The sequence below is a fragment of the Rhinopithecus roxellana genome, chromosome 7, assembly GCF_007565055.1.
Source record: "Rhinopithecus roxellana isolate Shanxi Qingling chromosome 7, ASM756505v1, whole genome shotgun sequence".
Taxonomy (NCBI): domain Eukaryota; kingdom Metazoa; phylum Chordata; class Mammalia; order Primates; family Cercopithecidae; genus Rhinopithecus; species Rhinopithecus roxellana.
In genome coordinates this window covers 98,722,846-98,745,507 of record NC_044555.1, presented here as the reverse complement: position 1 = coordinate 98,745,507, position 22,662 = coordinate 98,722,846, and the positions used below count along the sequence as shown (strand labels likewise).

The following is a 22,662-nucleotide window of genomic DNA, read 5'->3' as shown; positions in this document are numbered from 1 at the left end:
TGATCCTAAGCATTCTTTTTTTCTATCTTCCTACTCTTCCCTGAGCTAACTTCTCCCAATAATCCAGTTATTTGATCCCAGGTCTATTATTCTTCACTCGTCTTTTTGGAAATCACAATTCTATTTCAGTAATAATCCATTTCAAAGTACCGAAGTCAAGTGTCAAGCTAAAGTAACTCACAGTAAAGTTTAAGTTATAAGTTTCTCCTACCACAAGGGGTATTTGCATTTAAGAGTTTATTAACCCATAAGAAGAGTGAGCAGATTGTGAGCAGAGAAACCCTTTGTACTTTGGGCTACAAGAACTGGGAACTCTAAGAAGTATTAATAACTAGAGGCAGCTGTTAAGGAATAAAGGCATTCAGTTAACCAGACTAATGAACAAGTAGTTCTTATAGAAAGAAGACAGACAACTATACAATTTCTCTATTAAAGTAGCAAGAATTTCCATTTTGACTGGAAGAGGCAAAACAAGGCATGATGGCTTTTATGTTTCTCATGGTATCCCAACATGAAATAGTAATTCATACATACTTGTGGGTGGTTTGTTTGGGAGTGGGCAGATGGGATGTAATTAATGGCAGTAAACTAGTGAAAAAATGGAGTAGATCTATATTACTAAGAAGGATATTTAAAAAGAACAAGTAACAATGTTAAATATGAGCCCATTTACATTTAAAAGACAAACACAAAGAAAATGATACAGAAAGATACTCACCAATACTTAATAGTTTGTTACTTTGAAGTGCATGAGAACCAATACTTGTTACTTCAAAGTGCATAAGATTGAAGAGGATGAGTGGGGACTTTCTTACTCTACGTTTCCAGACTTAATTTTATTTTGTTTTTAATATAGGTATGTACTTCTATCTAGATAGAGCAAATGAGCTGAGTGAAGATGGCTCGATTTCAGCTGAAAACACTTAAGAAACCGAAGATGACTATGTAGAATGCAGAATTAAGTCAACACAGAAGGTGAAAGATACTGAGGTGAATATTAGACATTTATTTCTATGAAAGTTTGTTCTAAAATATTTTTAGAAGGTTCGTTAATAATGTTCACGCCTATAATAAAGTCATTTTTATTTATTTATTTTTGAGGTGGAGTCTTGCTCTGTCGCCCAGGCTGGAGTGTAGTGGCGAAATCTCAGCTCACTACAACCTCCGCCTCCTGGGCTCAATCAATTCTTCTACCTCAGCCTCCCGAGTAGCTGGAATTACAGGCATGCACCACCACACCCAGCTAATTTGGCTATTTTTAGTAGACACGGGGTTTCATCATATTGGCCAGGCTGGTCTCAAACTCCTGACCTCAAGTGATCCACCTGCCTCGACCTCCCAAAGTGCTGGGATTACAGGCATGAGCCACCACACCCGGCCTCATTTTTAAAAACTCGGTCCTGATGCCAATCTTAGGAGCGTGAACTGAGATAAAGCAACAAAGTTTTAGGGAAAGCAAAGCATCACAGAATAAAAGCACCTGGCTTTTCAATATAAACACACCCCCCCAACTCTATAAATTCCCAAATCAGACATATATATGCACTATCCTGTACATGCAAATACCCAAGTGCTGGTAAGCATTAGCTCTGTATACATGTATGGACATTTGTAGGTTGTACACACTCAAAAGGTCTGACATTTTTGTATTCTCATGGTTCCCAATGGGTAATGTTCCCCCTAAATTAGCTAAATAATCTCTCTGTAAGACACACACGACATTTAAAATGGAACTGTATAACTGTAGGAACTAAGTGGTGGGTACATGAATGTTTACTATATGAGTCTTCAAACTTCTCTCTGTATGAAAAATTTCAGAATACAATGTTGGGGAAAAACTGAACTGGAAGTTTAAAGATCCCTGGTAAAGATCCAAATTTCATCTCAAGCAATGCTATGTACAACTGCTTAGATACAAAAGCTAACACTCCTCTTCCTCAAACAATTCAGATTATGTCACACCTTTGCCTAAAAACTTTCCATTAGTGTTTCGGGTTCAAGTGTGCTGGTGTCTGAAATTTACTTTAAAATACATCAAAAAAGAAAGATGGACAGATGAATGGATCGAGGAATAGATACGTTATAAGAATACTAAGATGTTAACAGCAGATTCTAGGTGGTGGGTAAGTATATGGATGCTTACTGTAAAATTCTGTTAACTTTTCTGTATGTTAGAACATCATAATAAAATGTTGGGAAAAAGTTTCAAATGACTATTCTGTACAATGAAAAGACAAATTATTTGGCATGGCTTGTTCTACCTCTTACAATGTAACTGTAGCCTATCTTTCCAGCATCATCCTCCTCACATCCAATTACTTAAGTCCCAAAGGGTCTCTTGCTTCTATGCCTCTGTATATAGTGTTTCCTCTGAATACACTGCTCTTCATATTTGATGGACTCTTTTATACTCCACTTAAATGTCACTACCACCATGAAGCTTTCTAAACTCCCTCAAGCAGAAAGAAGGGGTTTTTCCTTTGTGCTTTTAGCACAGTTTTTATTATAAAACTTACCACTTTGCTGTAATTAACCCTTTGCAGTTCTGCCTTCATCGCCCCTTAAGCTCTTGGAGGGGAAGGATTTCACTGTATTCATTTTGGTGTCCCCAAAGCTCAGAAAAGAGATAATTAATGTACCTCATTCGTACTTATCTTCTAAGTTATCTCCTACTCAGTCTTCTCTATTCCTAATGCTACTTCTCCTTAGTTCAGATATTCCCCCTCAATTACCATAACAGCATCCTAACAGTTCTCCTGGTCTCTAGTCTTGTCTTGCCATCATTAAAATTTTGTCTAAATTGTGTTCCATGTTGTGAAATAAGACATATAAAACTCAAACACTATGTAGTCTATATTTCACTAATAAAATAATCAGGATAAAGGCTTTTCTTTTATAAACTTTTTGGAGGAGAAACTGTATGCTGAAAAACAATTTATCTGCTGAGTATTCTCAACTAACAATCACATACTTTACCAGGCAGTAGTAGACACTGTCACTTCCCTCAAGAAACTTTCAGATAATGAAAGAAATACATATGAAGACAAACACAATATAATAAATACTGCAATTACTTGGGAGCTGCTAGGGGAGAACAAAGTGAGAAAATGACTCCAGGGGCATTGGGAAAGTTTCAAATACAAAGACACAAAGTATGAAAGGCAGAATACCTGGAAGCATGGCATAATAAGGATGGAAGAAAATAAAGCTGCTTTGGGACCTTTCAGGATGCTGAATGCCTACCTTCAAAGTTTGAACCTTATCCTTTTTAGTCATTGAGAAGCCAATTAGGGTTTGGGGTGGCTTTTTTCCTATCACAGAGAAATGACAATCAGATCTGTTTAGAGGGCTAACAACACTGAGATTAACTGACTAGAGAGGAAAATGCTAGTAACAGAGAAACCTGTCATTCAGACTATGCTTTTCATTAATTAAGTTAAAAAAAAATGATTTAATATCCAGGCAAGCCAGAAGCATCATTCAACTTCTTTTATATAAGTCAACATTCACTCATCTTCTTACCTTGTCTTCATAGCCATTATCTGTGACATAAGTTGGAGGTTTTCCAGGAAAGCGATAAAGAATGAAATCCCGACTACATGGGGAAAACAAAGGTTAAGTGGGAAGACATAATTTGGATATAGTTATAGGAACAACTATTTCTGCTTTTAAATTGCCTACCTTATTCATACAAAGTAATATAAATATCCGGTTTAATGTTTGGCTTTAAAATAATCCAAAAGGGCTAAATGATGTTAATTCAAAGTAGACGGCTAATTGCCCCTAAAGTCATATGGATTTTTTTTTTAATGTATCTTAATTTGGGAGAAGGGGTAAAGACAACGAATTATTAGTTGTATGTATGGCTGTGGGGGTGGTGGGGGTGGTGCTCTCCTTTATTTTTTTGGCAAAAGGCTAGAAAATAGGCATTTCAGCTTTTGCAGACTATATGGTTTATTCAACCTTGCTTTGGTAGCATGAAAGCAGCACAGATAATGCATAAGTGAATGAGCATGACTGTGTTCCAACAAAGCTTTATAGACACTGAAATCTGAATTTTATATAATTTTTCCATCCCATGAAACATTCTTCTTTTGACTTTTCAACCATTTAAAATATTTTAACACTCTCTCTTAGCTTTCTTCATTCTAGATATCAACACATCAAATCTCAAATTTCCCCAGTCCCGAAGAGACCGTTAATTGAGATCTTATACACACATGCATGCAAACACCCACTCTCAAAGAAAAGAGGATATAACTTACTTATAAATTAGAGAAAGAGCTCTTATTTCCAGCTGGCCAGCACTTTCCTAAACAAAAATAGTGTATAGAGTTTTAAAAATACATTCTGTAGCTAGGAGGTAGTTTTTTCAAGTTCAACAAATTTTTAGCTGCTTAGCACTGTTTTAGATGAAGAATTTGTAGAACACACCATAACCTGTTTTAAGGCTTGGAATACTGTGATAGCTACTTATTAACATAAACTTATCCTGAAAAAAGGATCTAAAGCCCTACTTAGCCATTAAGTAATAAGGACAGTTAATAGGACAGATTTTAAAAACACAATAAAGATGGAACTAGTATAATAAAAAGGCAGTAGGGATTTAGTAAATGTGTTTTTTAAGTCCAGAACCATGGAATTAACTTTATCACATAAAAATTATTTCTAAATAAAGTATGAATTTATGAATTTTACTCCCACATAAAAGGAAGAAAACTACAAATCAGGGGAATTGTTTAATAACAAAATAATGACCTCTTGGTAAAATTCATTACCACCCTCCTCCCCCATTAAAGTGAAAAGGCTTAAGCTTCTCCTGTTTCCAAGTAGTGTATACTCTTTTGCTAGTCTATGGTTGATGGGATTCTTAACACACAATTATCAATATTCGACATAAACCAATATGTCAATTTTCAGCCTCTAAACTTATGTAAGAACTATTGGATTCAACACAGCTGGCTACTAAATAAAATAGTTGGGGTCTGGCTAAAGTAATACAGCTGAATGAATAAATTTACATTACTATTCCAAATAACTCTGAAAAGATTAAACCCCCATATTTGATCTTACCTTGGGATCTCCCAACCGTTCCAGGTATTTCTCAAAAGATCCCTCCACATACTTCAAAAATAAAACAAACTCGACTTAACCAAATACACAGCATTACTGAAATCTGATTATATTCTACAATATTATCCTGCAATGGGTTTTTTGCTCAGCTCAACAATTATGGTAGTAAGTTTCTACTTTGCACAGCACCTCAAGATTTGCACATACACACAAGTCATGAGTGGAGAAAAGCTGGAGTATAAAAGTATCTTAGGAATTGGTCCTGGCATATCCACATACCAGTGCATTTCATCAAATGGTATGCTTTTGAGTTTCATTTGAAGCGCCAATTTAAGTAATGACAATTTTCAAAAATCAAGCAAGACCAGTATTTCTAAGGATTTCAAATTTGACAAGACATGCATTTACAAAATTAAACTGAAGAACTTTAAAGAGAATTTCATTAGTTTCTAAAAAGACCATGGAACAAGGGATCTTTTTAGGGGTGATGGAAACATTCTGTATCTTGACTGTAGTGGTAGTTCCATGATTGCATATTATCTCCAAAACTAAAAATGGTAAACTTAAAATAAGTTTTATTGTATGTAAAATATGCCTCAATAAAAATGAAATTAAACTCAGGACTGTAATAGATTTATTTCTAGTTCCATGGATACATATCACTAGACTTTTAAAAAATCATTTAAATTTTCCTTTTAAAAAGTTTTGAGATATAAATGACATACAGGCCGGGTGCGGTGGCTCAAGCCTGCAATTTCAGCACTTTGGGAGGTCAAAGTGGGCAGATCATGAGGTCAGGAGATCGAGACCCTCCTGGCTAATATGGTGAAACCCCATCTCTACTAAAAATACAAAAAAAATTAGCCGGGCATGGTGGCGGGCACCTGTAGTCCCAGCTACTTGGGAGGCTGAGGCAGGAGAATGGCATGAACCCAGGAGGCAGAGCTTACAGTGAGCCAAAATCATGCCACTGGACTCCACCCTGGGTGACAGAGCAAGACTCCGTCTCAAATAAATAAATAAATAAATAAATAAATAAATGACATACAATAAACTGCCCAACTTAAATAGTACAGATTTTGACTTATGTATACACCTATGAAATCATCATCACAATTGAGATAGTGAATATATCACTTCCATAAGTATCCTTGTGCCCCTCTATAACTCATATATAACCACTGATCTGCTTTCTGTCGCTATAGATTGGCTTGTATTTTTTCTAGAGTTTTATATAAGGGAAATCAAACAGTATAAACTTTGCAGGGGATCCGGTTTCTATCACTCAGTATTGAATTGAGATTCATTTATGTAGTTTTAAAATTTTACACACATCTTTGTTATTCAAAATGTTGTCCACAAACCAATAGCAAACATTACTTCAGAGTTTGTTAAAAATGCAGAAATCTCCACTGAGCGCAGTGGCTCACACTTGTAGTCTCAGCACTTTGGGAGGCCAAGACAGGCAGATCACTTGAGCCCAGGAGTCTGAGACCAGTCTGGGCAACATGGCAAAAACCCCATCGCTACTAAAAACACAAAAAACTTAGCCCAGTGAGGTGGTGTGTGCCTGTAGTCCCAAATTACTTCGGAGGCTGAGGTGGGAGGATTGCTTCAGCCTGGCAGAGGATGCAGCAAGCCGTGATCCTGCCACTGCACTCCAGCCTGGGCAACAGAGTAAGACCCTGTCTCAAGGTAAGAAAAAAAAGAAATCTCGGGCCACAACTCAGACCTACTGAATCAAAACCTGTAGTTTAACAAGATCTCCAGGTGATTTGTATGCACAGAAACACTTGAGATGCACTGCTTTACACTGTGGTCTTGCATTTGAAGTAATGTCACGAATAATCCTTTCTCCAGGTGTAGAGAAGACTACAATCAACTTCAAGGTAACAAGCTTTTAAGTCAAGAAGTCTTCACATAGTTTTAAAATTCACTGAAACCAGTTGAGAAAATTAAGAGTAAAACTCGAACAGCAGACAAATACCCACAATAAATAGAAGAAACAAATAGCATTGGAAGGGCCAGAAGTGTTTAAAAAAAAAACAACACACACACACACACACACAAAAGGAAGCCTCCAATTTCATTAACAAGAATTCAAATACATGAAGGTGTACAAATGTCTTCTGTAAGTTGTTTTATCTAAAGTTAATCATTAGTGGCAGAGCTCTAATTATACAATTTGTCACATGGAAAGACTAGATACTTAGACTCATTTGTTCCCTTTCAACTAAGTTTTACAAGATTCCTCAAATTGACTGGCTGAAGATTATTGTCCACAGGATTAAGCAAGAAAATAGAGGGGGTTCCCATTTGTACATATTTTAAAATATGCATTTCAAAACATTAACAGAGCCAAACCTTTCATGAACTATTATTAATTGTTCAATAAAACTGTATGGATAATATAAAACAGCAATCAAAATGTAACTTTTTAGGGTCTGGAGTTCTTGGTGTAGGACGAGGTAAGTAGTGGGAAAATGTAGATTATTCTTGATTTTTAATTAACCTTGATTTTTAAACAACCTAATTCTAGCAGAGGGTCCAGAAGCACGTTAGCTACTGGGAAGGAAGCCAGTTGGGAATTAAATATTTGCTCTTGAGGAGAGTGCATGATATAGTTTAATTTTGGTAGGTGCTCACAATTACTTTCCCACCTGCTACATAGTCTACCAGCTCTCCCCTGGGTATGTATTCTACTTACAGACTCAAAAGTTTGTTGATTTTCCCTCATATATGAGACACAAGCCTTCCTGATTTCCAAATGATGGACCTGGCTGCAAAACAACTAAAAAGAAGAGAAAGACCAGCCTACTGTCAGTAGTCATTTAAAATAGGCACTTCTAAATCAAGACTATGAACTGGACACTTAAGCCTTCCTTATTCAGAACATATGTAGGAAATTGGGAAATTAAATCATCTTACTCTAAGTTTTTCTTAATATCATCTTCAACGAAATTGGGGTAGGATGACTGTCATGCCCCATCCGCTTTTCTACTCCTTATGTGCACAGCCTATAATTTTTTTCTTAGGTATTAGAGGAAGCAGGGGATGCTTACAAAGGATCAAGACATATTTCAAAGTTGTCTTTAGCCTCACCTTACCCCTCCTACATTACAAACTAGCATTTAAAAAACAGAAAAGATAGCAAAGGTACAGCAATATAGACTATTAAGCAAAGGCATGCACCAAGCTAAGAAGAGCAAGCAGCTTCTCTCTAGGACCTGATAGGCCTGATGTTTTCACTAGAAAGCAGGGGAATTTTTTTGTTTCTTTTGGCAAACTACAGGACCATCCCATGTCTCAAACTCTGAAAACTCAGTACAGGGAAGATATGTTTTCCTTTTACCTGCTCCGAAATAGCCCGAAAGAGGCAAGAGGCATCCTTGGCAGTCAGCTTTCGAAACAGCCCTAAGCTGCCTAAATATTCATCCATTGATGCCTCATTCAAAGACTTCTGGCTGCAGTAGTTTTTCCATCCTTTATGCATTTTGTACAGGGTGGGGGTGAGAGGGAGAGGGAAAAAAGCGTGGCAAGAGGGAAAAAGCAGGGTGCAGGTAGGATGGGTAGCAGTAACAAGGGCTTGCTTATGCAGGTATCCAGAAAGCAGCCCAAAGTCTAGGCCTGAGAAGGCAGTTGAAGTCAGCGCTGCAGAATCTTGGCACTTCCCAGGAGCAGAAGCAATGGACTTGGCTTGCCCAGGACAAGTCAGGACCCTGTGAAAAGAAGAGGAAGAGCCAATCCTCCTAGGAATAGGGAACTCAGACTGAGGAGGAGACGTGGGAGGGAGGGAGAAAGTGCTTAGAGTTACCTCCTTGGGAAAGAGTGGGATTAACCCAATCAGACCAAGGTTGAGAAAAGTATGCATAAGCAGCTGAGCTTTGGGACTAGAAGGCAACTGACTTTGCGGCTTAACTCAGGGCAACTGCTGCACGAGGCTGAAAAGGGACTACATAAGGCTCAGGTGTGTAGGTTGCAGCCTGGTCAACATTACATTGCTTTAAGATCTCTAGCTGAATATTCAAGTAGTCTCTCCCCCAAATTCCCTGCTCCTTTCATAGTTCCAGGGAAACATGGAGGGAGGGAGTCTTCATGAACCTAGTTAACCTGTGAGCATTTGCATTAATATCTTTTTAATACACACAAAAAAGGAGAAGGAACTTCCCTTAATCTATAGTGGCAGAGGGCACAGTTCGAGCTAAGTATCAAAGCTATTACCTGGATATTCCAGATATAGGGTTGAAGTAATATTCTAATTCTAGATAATAATCTCTGCCAGGATCATAGAAACTAAATCTTATTGGCCATGCTAGGGAAACCTTATACAATTCTTGACTAATGCCTCCAAAGTATCATATGGCACCAATAAAAAAGAAAAATGCAAAAAAAAAAGTGTGTTTCTTTAAAAATGGAAATAAAAATTTAAATGGAAGCAGCATGAAAATATCCATAAACTTTCTAATAGACTACATTTGAAATGGTATGGTACAGTATGAGATGAGCTAGACAATGAGAGAGGTGTTTCAATGTTTTACTAGCATACTTTTCCAGAAACAACTCTGGATTCTGAGAAAAACCAAAGAAAATAGCAAGTGCCAAAGGCAGGCCCAATTGCTTATATTATTTGTTCCTATTATCTATGCTATCTAGCGTCTTTTATTTTTATTTAAACGCAAAAATCCAATTCCTTTCTTACATTTTTTAAGTATTAAAAAAAATAGGTCAAAAGTTGGCTTTAAAGAAGGCACAACATTAAGCTGTTTTCAAAATTGTTTTTTCCTTTTTTTCTTTTTCTTTTTTCCTTTTTTTTTTTTTTTTTTTTTTGTATCTGTGGCTCCAGTAGTAATCATGACTGCTTCCTCTAGGAAAAGGAGCAATATTTTATAAATTAGGAATGAAATAATGTTTGACATGGTAAAAAAGTATAAATCTTGACTTCCTTAGCATGCCAATTTGAAATTACCTTAATTTCTTCTTCTTTTTTTTTTTAATGGTCTCACTCTGTCACCCAGGCTGAAGTGCAAGTGCAGTGGTGTGAATACAGCTGACTGCAGCCTCAACCTCCTGGGCTCAAACAATCCTCCTACCTCAGCCTCCCAAGTAGCTAAGACCACAGGTGCATACCACCACACCCGGCTAATTTTTGTATTTTCTGTAGAGTTGGGGTCTTGCCACATTGCCCAGCTGGTCTCAAACTCCTGGGTTAAAGCTATCCTCCCACCTCAGCTTCACAATGCGCTGGAATTACAGCCATAAGCCACCATGTCCAGCCACTAATTTCTTTTGTAAAGATACTGTAACACTGGAGAAGTGATGCCTTTTGCAAAAGTTCTGAAACACTGTTTGGGAAGAGAGATTGCCATCTTTCGTTAAGGTCACTAATTCACTGAGAAAAATTAATTAAGGGTTATAATTTGGCCAGGTGTGATGGCTCACACCTGTGATCCCAGCCCTTTGGGAGGGCGAGGAGGGCAGATCACGAGGTCAGGAGATCGAGACTATCCTGGCTAACATGGTGAAACCCCATCTCTACTAAAAATACAAAAAATTAGTTGGGCGTGGTAGGCGCCTATAGTCCCAGCTACTCGGGAGGCTGAGGCAGGAGAATGGCGTGAGCCGAGATCGCACCACTGCACTCCAGCCTGGGCAACAGAGCGAGACTCCATCTCAAAAAAAAGGATAATTTAAAAGTTAATTTGTTTCCAGCATACTGTACTTGTAGAGAAAAACACAAATGCTTCACATCTGCTTTTTAAACTAAGTATGATATATAAAACAATACAATCTAAATGCTTCATTTTGAGGAAGGGAATGGGAGAAGTGAAAATCAGGAGAGGGAGGGAGAGAATCAGAAAAGTAATAGAAAACTGAAAAAAAGAAAAACACAAGTAGGGACAGGAAGACAAAAGGAGACAGAGCAAAAGAAAAAACACACAGGGAAGCACACAGAAGGAGATCCACACAAATATGGTCCATCGATTTTTGATAAAGGTGCAAAATCAGTTCAATAGAAAAAAGATAGCATTTTCATCAAGTGGTGCCAGAACAATTGACCATCCACATGCAAAAAAAGGATCCTCAACCTATATCTCACATCTTGTACTATAATTAACTCTAAGTGGCATAAATGTAAAATAAAACTTCAAATTTTTTAAAAATAAAATATAGGAGAAAATCTTTAAGATCCTGAGTTAGGTAGTGAGTTCTCAGATATATAACAGGGAAAAAAATTAACTCGATTTTATCAAAATTTAAAACTTTTGCTCTGCAAATGACATTGTTAGGAGAATGAAAACACAAGCCAAGACTGGGGGAAAATATTTTTACATCACATATCTAACCAGAAAAACTTTGTACTAAAATATGTAAAGAACTCTGAAAAGTCAACAATAAAAAAATCCAATTTCTTAAATAGACAAAAGATTTGAATACACATTTCACCAAAGATACAAGAATGGCTAATGAGCACATAAAAAAATATTCGAAATCATTAATCGTTAGGAAAATGGAAATTAGAATCACAGTAAGACATCATTACATACCCACCAGGATAGCTATAATAAATAATACAAATAATAACTAGCATTAACAAGGATTGGAGAAACTGGTCCTAAGAAGATGGAAGCAAAAACTGTATGATTCCAAAAGGAATATGATTCCATTTATAAGAAATATGCCAAAAGGGTAAATCTAGAGACAGAAAGCAGATGAAGTAGTTGCCCAGGGCTGGAGTGAAAATAGGCACTGACTACAAATAAGCACAAATAATCTTTCTGGAATAACAAAAATCTACTAAAACTATTTTGTGGTGATATGTGTACAATTCTGTATATTCACTAAAAACTAAATTGTACTCTTAAAACTGGTAAATTTAACGGCTTTCAGGTATGTCACATATCATATAATTCACTCACCTAAAGCATACAATTCAATGGTTTGTTGTATAGAGTTGTGCATCCATCACCATAATCAACTTTAGAGCATTCTCTTTATCACAAAATGAAACTCTGCATCCTGTAGCTGTCAACTTCTAATCCCTCTATCCCCACCAACCCCAGACAACCACTAATCTACTTCCTGAATCTATAGATTTCCCTATTCTGAACATTTCAAATAAATGCGATCATAAAATATGTGGTCTTATGTGACTCGCTTCTTTTACTTAGCATAAGGTTTTCAAAGTCCACCCATGTTGTAGCATGGTGCATCACTACATAGTTCAATCCACTGTATAAAACAAAATTTGTTCATCCATTCGTTAGTTGATAGAAATTTGGGTTGTTTCCACTTTTGGGCTATAATGAATAGTATTTCCATAAATATTCACATGCAAATTTTTGTTTTGACTTATGTTTTCAATTATTTTAGGCATAATACCTATGAGTGGAGTTACTGGATGATATGGTAACTCTATTTAACCTAATGTTAGGAACTGTCAAACTGTTTTTCAGAGCAACTGCACCATTTTACATTCTTACCAATAGTGGATGAGGGTTCAATTTTTCTCTAGATCCTTATCAACACTTGTTATTTTCCATCTTTTGATTATAGTCAACCTGGTGGGTGTGAAGTGGTATCTCACTGTGGTTTTGATTTGCATTTCCCCAGTGGCTAATGATACTGAGCATCTTTTCATCTGCTTATTGACCATTTGTATATCTTTAATGAGATACCACTCCATACATCTTAGAATAACTAAAATAATTTTTTTAACTGACAATACCAAGTATTGAAAAGGATATAAAACAACTGGAACTCTCTCATATGTTGCTAGTGGGAATGTAAAATAGTACAACCACTGTGGAAAATAGTTTAGCAGTTTCTTATAAAATTGAACAGAGTTACCATATGATCAAGCAATCCCACTTCTAGGTATCTACATAAGAGAAATAGTAACACAAAAACCTCTATGTGAATGTTCATAGTAGCTTTATCCATAATCATGAACTCTCAAAACTGGAAACAATCTAAACATTTCTCAGCTGGTGAATGGACAAAAACTGTGGTACATTCAAACAAAAGAATACTTCCTAGGAATAGAAAATAATGAAATAATGATACATAAAAGAACATGTATCTCAAATGTAACATGTGCACCGAAAAAAGACAAGATTCAAAAGGCTACACACTGTATGCCTGCATTTATATGACATATTGAAAAAGGCCAAAGGATAGGAAGGGAAAACAGATTAGTTTTTGTCAGTAGTTGGGGTTGAAGAGCTGACTACAAAGAGAAAGGATAAATGGGGGCACTGGAATTGTTCTGCATCTCGACTGTGGCAGTGGTTACATGATTATGCGTTTGTCAAAATTATAGAACTATATAAGAAAACAGGCTAATTTTACTGTATTTAAATTTAACAGTTAAGTAAAACAAAAAAGCAGAAGAAATAGAGTTGAGGAGTTCACAGAATAGTCAACGATATTGGAAAGAAAAAATAAGAAAATTAGATTATCAATCTAGGAAAGCCAACATCTAACCAGCAGGAAGCCCAAAATGAGATGAAGCAGAGGGAAAGAAATGATAATGGTGATGATGATGACGATGATTATGACAATATAAAAAAATTCTAGCACCGTAGAACATGAGTACCCATATTGAAATTGAAAGGACTCATGAAGTAGTCACAACAATGAAAGCAAAAAAGATCATCATCCCTGGACATAACAATAAAGTTTCTGAAGTCAGGGGAAAAAGAGAAGATCCTAAAGCTTTCAGAGAAGAAAAACAGTTTATACACAAAAGAACACAAATAAGAACACAATATACTTCTCAAAAAACTGGGATTCGGAAAACAATGAAGCTCCAGATTACAGGGGAAGTTATTTCCAACCTTTATTTCTATAGCAAACTATCAGATGAAAGAGTAAAACAAGGTAAAAAAAAAAAAAAAAGATTTAAAAATGTTGCCACCCTTTCTCAGAAAGCTACTGAAGATATGTGAAACCAAAATAAAGAATTTTCTTTTAAAGTCTAGGGGTGGCAGGGAGCAATCTTGGAAATAGGAGATTCAACACAAGAGAAAAGCAAAGAGAAATTACAGCATAAGGATGAAGGGGAAATCACAGGAAGACAGACACTCAGTAGGACTAGAAAATAAGCATTTCCAAAAATAGGATGGAGAACTCCAGTGTGGATATCTCGAAAAAGATAATAAAGGTTTAGATAACTCGATGTGTTTGAATATAATGAGAGATGTACACTTCTGTTGGAAAATTTGGAGATGTTACTATCAAAAACCAGGAAAATGAGAAAATAACAAAATGAGATAAAATGAAGTTTTACAGGAAAGGAAACAAATCATTGAACACTACATGGCTCAGATGTGAATAATACTGTAGTTAAGCAGTCATGGCAATATCAACATTGAAAATGAATCTCACAGAACTGATAAAACTAAATTAGGAGGATGGGAAGGAAAATGGGGAAGAGAAAAAAGAAAAAGTCTGCTCTTTGGGACCTCATTACCCCTTTTTCAACAATGGACAGATAACCTAGACAGAAAATCAATAAGGAAACATCAGACTTGAATTTTACTTTACACCAGATGGACCTAACAGACATATACAGAATATTCAATCCAATAGCAACAGAATACACATTCTTGCCATGCAGACATGGACCATTCTCCAGGAGAGATCATATTGTTACGCTAAAAAACAAGTCTTAACAAATTTAAGGGAACTGAAATCATATCAAGTACCTTTTCAGATCACAATGGCATGAAACTAGAAATCAGTAACAGAAAGAATCTTGAAAAATACACAAATATGTGGGAATTAGACAAAATGCTTCTGAACAAGTCAATGTGTCACAGAATAAATCAAAAAGGAAATAAAAAAACCCTTGAGACAAATGAAAATGGAAAACAATAAACAAAAACTTACAGGATGCAGCAAAAACAGTTCTAAGAGGGAAATTTATAGTGGTAAATGCCTACACTAAAAAGGAAGAAAGATCTCAAATAATCTAATTATAATTCAAGGAACTAGAAAAAGAAGAACAGCCTAAAGTTAGCAGAAAGAAGGAAACAAAGATCAGAGCATAAATAAATGAAAGAGACTAGAAAAACAATACAAAAATAATAAACGAAACTAGAAGTTAGTTTCTTGAAAAGATAAATAAAATTGACCTACCCTTAGCTAGACTAGGACAAAAAGACTCAAATCAGAAATGAAATAGGAGGCCGGGCGCGGTGGCTCAAGCCTGTAATCCCAGCACTTTGGGAGGCCAAGACGGGCGCATCACGAGGTCAGGAGATCGAGACCATCTCTGGCTAACACGGTGAATAGGAGACATTACAACTGATATCACAGAAATACAAAGGATCACAAGAAACTACTATAAACAATTATACGCCAGCTCTGGGCTCGGACCTAGTTCGCGGCGACATGGCCAAACGTACCAAGAAAGTCGGGATCGTCAGTAAATACGGAACCCGCTATGGGGCCTCCCTCCGGAAAATGGTGAAGAAAATTGAAATCAGCCAGCACGCCAAGTACACTTGCTCTTTCTGTGGCAAAACCAAGATGAAGAGACGAGCTGTGGGGATCTGGCACTGTGGTTCCTGCATGAAGACAGTGGCCGGTGGTGCCTGGACATACAATACCACTTCCGCTGTCACGGTAAAGTCCGCCATCAGAAGATTGAAGGAGTTGAAAGACCAGTAGAGGCTCTTCTACTCTTTGAGACATCACTGGCCTATAATAAATGGGTTAATTTATGTAACAAAAAAAAAAAAAAACAATTATACGCCAACAAATTGGATAGTCTAGAAGAAATGGATGAGTTCCTAGACACATACAACCTACCAAGACTAAATCATGAAGAAATAGAAAATCTGAACAGACCAATAATGAGGAAGGAGATTGAATCAGTAATAAAAGTCTCCCACCAAAGTCCAAGACCCGATGGCTTCAGTGCTGAATTCTACCAAACATTTAAAGAACCAGTACCAATCCTTCTTAAGCTCTTTCAAAAATCTGAAAAAGAAGGAATATTTCTAAACTCATTTTACAAGACCAGCATTACCCTGATACCAAAGCCAGACAAGGACACCACAAAAATAGAAATTTACAGACCAATATCCCTGATGAACATAAACGCAAAAGTCCTCAACAAAACCCTAGCAGGCTAAATTCAACACCACATTAAAAGACTCATTCCCCATGATCAAGTGGGATTTATCCCTGGGCTGCAAGGAGGGTTCAATATATACAAATCAATAAATGTGATACACCACATTAACAGAATGAATAAAAATCATGATCGTTTAAATAGAGGCAGAGAAAGCATCTGACAAGATTCAACACCCCTTCATAATGAAAAAACAAACAAACAAAAAACTCTTGGCCGGGCACGGTGGTTCACACCTGTAATCCCAGCACTTTGGGAGGCCAAGGTGGGCGGATCACGAGGTCAGGAGTTCGAGACCAGCCTGGCCAACATGGTGAAACCGCATCTCTACTAAAAAAAAAAAAAAAAATACAAAAATTAGCTGGGCATGGTGGCGGGCGCCTGTAATCCCAGCTACTCAGGAGGCTGAGGCAGGTTATCGTTTGAACTTGGGAGGCGGAGACTGCAGTGAGCTGGGATCGCACCATTGCACTCCAGCCTGGGTGACAGGATGAGACTCCGTCTCAAACAAACAAAAACCCCTCAACAGATTAGGTATACAGGAAATGTATCTCAGTACAATAAACACCACCTATGATAAACCCATAGCTATGATCATTTTCAAGGGTGAAAAATCGAAAGCTTTTCCTCTGAGATCAGAGACAAGACAAGGATGCCCCCTCTCACCACTTTTATTCAACAAATTGTAGCCAGAGCAATTAGGCAAGAGAAAGAAAACACATCCTACTAGAAAACGAAGAACTGAAATTATCTTTATTTGCTGATAACATGCTCTTGTATATAGAAAAACCTAAAGACTACACAAAAAAAAAAAAATGGTTAGAACTGATAAAAAAAAAAAAAGGAGTAAAGTTGAAGGATACAAAATCAACATACAAAAAATCAGTAGTTTCTATGTTATCCAAAGAGAAAATCAAGACAACAATCCCATTTACAATAGCAACAAATACGTAGGTATAAATGTAACCAATGAGGTAAAAGACTGCTATAACACTGAAAACTATAAAACACTCATGAAAATAACTGAAAAAAAAAAACCCCACAAATAAATGGAACAATATCCCATGTTTATAGATTGGAAGAATATTGTGAAAATGTCCACACTACCAAAGTAATCCACAGATTCAATGCAATCTCTATCAAAATTCCAATGACATTTTTGCAGAAATAGAAAAAACAATCCTTAAATTTATATAGAACCACAGAAGATCCCAAATGGACAAAATAATCTTCAGTAAAAAGAACAAAGCTAGCAGTATCTCACTCCCTGGCTTCAAATCATATATAAAGTGAGTATAATCAAAACAGCATCATGCTGGTATAAAAACAGACACATCGAAAAAAGGAACAGGATAGAAAGTCCAGAAAGAAACCTACACATTTATGGTCAATTTTCAACAAACGTATTAAGAATAATGCACAATGGGGAAAGGACAGTCTCGTCAATAAATGGTGTTGAGAAAACTGACTATCCACGTGCAGAAGAATGAAGTTGGATCCTTTACAGCATATTAAAAGATCAACTCAATATGGATTGAAAACTTAAATATAAAACCTGAACCTGCAAAACTACTAGAAGAAAACATAGGGGAAAAGCTCCACAGTTCTTTTGGCAACGATTCTTTGACCCTGTAAGCACAGGTAACAAAAGCAAAAATAGACAAATGGTATGGCACCAAACTAAAAAGCTGCTGCACAGCAAAGGAAACTATTAACAAAGTGACGAGACAACCCACAGAAATTGAGAAAATATCTGCAGACTATACATATAATAATGGGTTAATATCCAAAATATGTAAAGAAATCAAATAACTCAAAAAAAAAAAAAAAAAAAAAAACACCCTGTAAGGAAATCAAACAACTCAACAAGGCAAGAAAACAAGTAACCCAATTTAAAAAATGGGCAAAGGAACTAAATGAACATTTCTCAAAAGACAATATAAAAATGGCAAACAAGTACATGAAAAAATGCTCAGCATCACTAATCATTAGAGAAATGCAAATCAAAACAATGAGATTATCACCTCACAACTATTAGAATGGCTTTTATTTAAAATGATGAAAGATAAGTGTTGGCAAGGATGCAGAGAAAAGGAAACTGTTGTACATTGTTGGTGGGAATGTAAATTAGTACAGCCATTATAGAAAACAGTATGGAAGTTCCTCAAAACATTAAATAGAACTACCATATGATCTAGTAATACTACTTCTGGATATATATCCCAAGGAAATAAAATCAGTATGTCAGGGGATACCTGCACTCCCATGTTCACTGCAGAATTATTCACAGTATCCAAGATAAGGAAACAACCTAAGTGTCCATCAGTGGATGAATGGATAAAGAAAATGTGGTACATATACAAAATGGAATGCTATTCAGTGTTTACAAAAAGGAAATTGTCATTTGTGACAACACACATGAACCTAGAGGACATTATATGCTAAGTGAAATAAGCCAGTCACAGAAAGACAAAGAGGGCAAGATTTATATACGGAATCTAAATAAGTTGAACTCATAGAAGTAGAGAGTTAGAATGATGGTTACCAGAAGCTGGGGGGTGAGTGGGAAAAGAGAAAATGGGAGTTGTTGATCAAAGGGTACAAACTTCAGATAGAAGACAAGTTCTGGGATATTCTGTACAGCAGAGTCGCTACGGTCAATAATATATTGTGTACTTCAAAATAAGAATTTCAAATGTCTTACCATAAAAAATGATAGGTAAGTGAGGTGGATATGTTAATTAGCTTGACATAATCATTCCACATTGTACACAAATAGCATAACATTACATTGTACCCTATAAATGTATATACAATCGTGACTAGTAAATTAAAAACATTTATTTTTGAAAGTCTCCTCTTCCATATAGGAAGCCTAAACTGATATTCAAATTTAAAAATCAAAACAAAACCAGTTTAAGCATATTATTTATAAAACATAAAGTAATATGGTCACCTGTAAGAAGCAAGTAACAGAGATGGGAAGGAGTAAGACATACAACTGCTGTTCCTTGTTGTAAGCCTTGCAGAATTAATTAACATTTTTTAACTATTCACATGTATTACCTTAATTTTAAAAAGTAAATTTAAACATTTTATCATTAGTGAGCAAGAAACAATAGCATCATAAACTGGGAAAACAAGTAATTGGAATTTTACAGCTCCAAAGGACCTCTTATTTTACAGATGAAGAAACAGGTCTGAAATAGTTTTAAGACCTACCTAAGTTTTCACATCCAATCAGTAACAGTACTGAAACTAAAACTATATAAAATCTCCTGATGTTTGCACAATTGCCATAAAGAGGAATTACATACCAAGACAGAAAATACATGAACAAAGGCCCAGAAGTGGTAAAGCAGAGGTTCCATTCTGCAGATTAGTAGAATAGGATATTTTAAAGAGACCTATGGGTCGATGCTAGACTTTGTCTCGCATATAATAAAAAGCCACTTCAAGGTGTTTAATACTGCCCTTTGAAATATCGCACTTGAAATCCCAATTGGCTTTCTCCACAACAAACTGCTTTAGTCCTGTAAACCTCCAGAACAGTGGTTCTCAAGTGGAGGGCTTGTTAAAAGACTGCCTCTTGCCCAGGGGATTCTGAGGCAGGTCTGGGATGACTCACAAGAATTTGCATTTCTAACAAGTTCCCAGGTGATAATGATGATGCTGGTCCAGGGAATACACTTTGAAAACCACTGCTCTAGAATAATGTATTACTAAAAAGAGAATTTCAAGGCCAAAATTTCAGCGAACTTTGCATATTATAATCCTATCCTTGAGATTCACAGTGCCCATTAGCAACAATAAAGGTCCTAAGGAACGCTTACAGTAAATGCTTCACATTTTTGACCTAGCCTTTACCAAACACCTTTTTCCCTCCATAGATCACCTATCAATGTTTCAAAGTTTGAGAAACACTGCTCTAGAAATTTTTGTGACTTAAACCTAAGGTTGTTAGAATAATACATAAGATACTGTATATTCAGTGTTTAGCACATTCGTGCTTAAATATGGATTGCTGTTAGCTGCTACCTGACAAAACATTCACCAAGTAATCATTTTTTGGTCCAAGAAAAAAAAAAAAAAGGTAAGAACCAGAGCAATTTCACTGAAATTCTACTGGAAATGAAAGTTCTGTGTCCATATCCTGTTTCCCCATCCCTAATGGAATTATTCCCTTTGACATCTAAGTATAATGGAAAGAAAATGATTGTCTTAAAAAGGACGTTTTAAGCACTGTACCTCTGGGTACAAATTAATTGAAAAAATATTAAAGTAACGTTAAATAACATAGTTTACCTGTCATGAAATTGATGGGCTTTAATTTTATGACTACTTTTTATACTGAAATTTAGCTAGAATATGTAATTTGTCCTTTTAATTGCTATATTTATTTCTTCACTGATCAAAAGAGGAAACTGTAGTGTGACATATAAATACTAATGATTTTAATTCTAAAATAACACTTCATGTTTCAACCAATTAAATGAGGTATATGTCTGGAATTATTTTTTTAAAGCATACATTACCTGTGACACACAAGGTATAGTTGTAAATGTGTATGACAAAATGCTATGAGTTATTAGTTTCTGAAAGGCAATATGGTATCATGAAAAGAATATTATGAACTTGGCTGTACCACTTTACTCTGTCTCAGTTTCCTCATCTGTAAAATAAAGTAGATGGGCTGCATAATCTCTAGCACTCTTCCAAATGTAGGGAATTACTCTGTGATTCAACAGTGGATAACAGACTTTAGGTGGTAAAATTTGTAATCAATATTAAAATATTGATAACACTTTCCTTTAAGTGATCAAATTTGTGATCAATATTAAAAATAGCTTTTGGGGTATTAGCCAATTATCTTGGCAAAAAGTGGGGATGACTGGCCCACATAAAAATGAATAAATCTGACATTACCACATAAACAGACCTAGATTTTTAAAGATAACAAACCCATGTATTAACACATAACAACCTGTAACAGAACCTACTGAAAAGCCAGTATGTTAAAAATTAGCCATAAATAACTTACTTCAATTATTTTTAGTACCAAATAACATGAAGCCAATTAAGGGAAATAACTCTACAGAACCTCTTTTTAGGGTCTTTCATTACTGAAAATATAATGGTAATGTTTTTTAAAAGTGTATTTTAACAGCACCCTGGAACTACAGCCTATCAACTTTTCAGGGTGAACACTCAAGCAGAATTAGTAAAGCAAGATTTATGAAGGAAGGGAACACAATGGTTCTAAAACAAAGCGTGGCCTGGCAGCCCTGTTCAACCTCCTCCTCAAGTTCTAGGAAGGAGAAAATAAAGGCAAGATAAAGAATGGATTTCCCGAAGAAGTGATCCTTGTTCGGAAATGCAAAATAAAATATTACCAAGAACCACTTGCTTTCATTTTCTTTTCTTCCCCATTTCCACCTGATAGCATGACAATACAGATTTTTTTAAAAAAGGAAAATACTACTTTGCTTTAAAATATTATCACACTGGCACAGAAATACTGAGGGGATTTTTTTTGAGACGGAGTTTTGCTCCTGTTGCCCATGCTGAAGTGCAATGGCGCAATCTTGGCTCACTGCAACCTCTGCCTCCCAGGTTCAAGCAATTCTCCTGCCTCAGCCTCCTGAGTATCTGGGATTACAGGCATGTGCCACCATGCCTGGCTAATTTTGTATTTTTAATAGAGACGGGTTTCTCCATGTTGGTCAGGCTGGTCTCGAGCTCCCGACCTCAGCTGATCTGCCCATGCTGGCCTCCCAAAATGCTAGGATTGTACAAGCATAAGCCCCCACGCCCAGCGGAGGGTTGTTTTTTGACTTAAGATACCTGCAGTGTCTGATCACTCTAGAGACAGGATTAGGGGAAGGAGGGAAAAAATCCAGAACATTTGAAGCACTGGAAAGACCCATTCACTTAAACTTCTAAATAAACTTAAATTATCTAACTATAACCCCAATTAGAAACTGAGTATGAGTTTAAATATGAAATTCAATGAAAAATCTGCTTTCTGAATCATTTAGGACTGTATTTTGCGAATTCCAAAAATAAATCTTAGTCCTACTTCTCAAAACGAAAACTAACCAAGAGAAAATGTGTTATTTCAACAGCATTTTTAATTTTTAAAACATGCCACACAACTAGGTTTATGTCTTAGAAATCACCTGAGAAGTTAGTTTTATTAATTCACAAACAGGAAAACTGAGATCCAGAAAACTACTAATTTAGGCTAGGGACTTAGGAATGTTTTTCACTACTAAATTTGGGGAGTGTATTATCCACTCACTTCACACTGGCAGTGGAGAATTGACCAGTATGTAATGCTGCACAAAAGGAGAAATGATCAATCAAAAAGATGTACTATAGGCGTCTCACAGACATCATTCCAACAGTGACTATCAGGGTCCTGCAAACAAGTACTTTAGAAGCACACT

The 22,662-nt window shown here is 36.1% G+C and overlaps 2 protein-coding genes across 6 annotated transcripts in view; one reads left to right on the top strand and one right to left on the bottom strand.

Moving 5' to 3' along the window:
- ALG13 (ALG13 UDP-N-acetylglucosaminyltransferase subunit) overlaps nucleotides 1–22,662 on the bottom strand; it is an 88,896-nt gene that overhangs the window by 53,197 nt on the left and 13,037 nt on the right. For 3 of the 5 annotated variants that reach the window (XM_010371351.2, XM_010371353.2, XM_030933856.1), the window contains exons 4-8: nucleotides 8,426–8,792; nucleotides 7,781–7,864; nucleotides 5,074–5,124; nucleotides 4,266–4,312; nucleotides 3,523–3,595 (exon numbers count right to left, since the gene is read on the bottom strand). In XM_010371351.2, coding sequence (XP_010369653.2) covers nucleotides 3,523–3,595; nucleotides 4,266–4,312; nucleotides 5,074–5,124; nucleotides 7,781–7,864; nucleotides 8,426–8,792 — 622 coding nt within the window. The remainder of the gene's footprint in view (nucleotides 1–3,522; nucleotides 3,596–4,265; nucleotides 4,313–5,073; nucleotides 5,125–7,780; nucleotides 7,865–8,425; nucleotides 8,793–22,662) is intronic. The other 2 variants (XM_030933858.1, XM_030933857.1) reach the window with 1 other exon arrangement.
- Nucleotides 15,421–15,821, top strand: LOC104668600 (putative 60S ribosomal protein L37a). The gene has a single exon (XM_010371355.2). It carries the CDS (start codon nucleotides 15,469–15,471, stop codon nucleotides 15,745–15,747), a length of 279 nt encoding a protein of 92 aa, XP_010369657.1. The 5' UTR covers nucleotides 15,421–15,468; the 3' UTR covers nucleotides 15,748–15,821.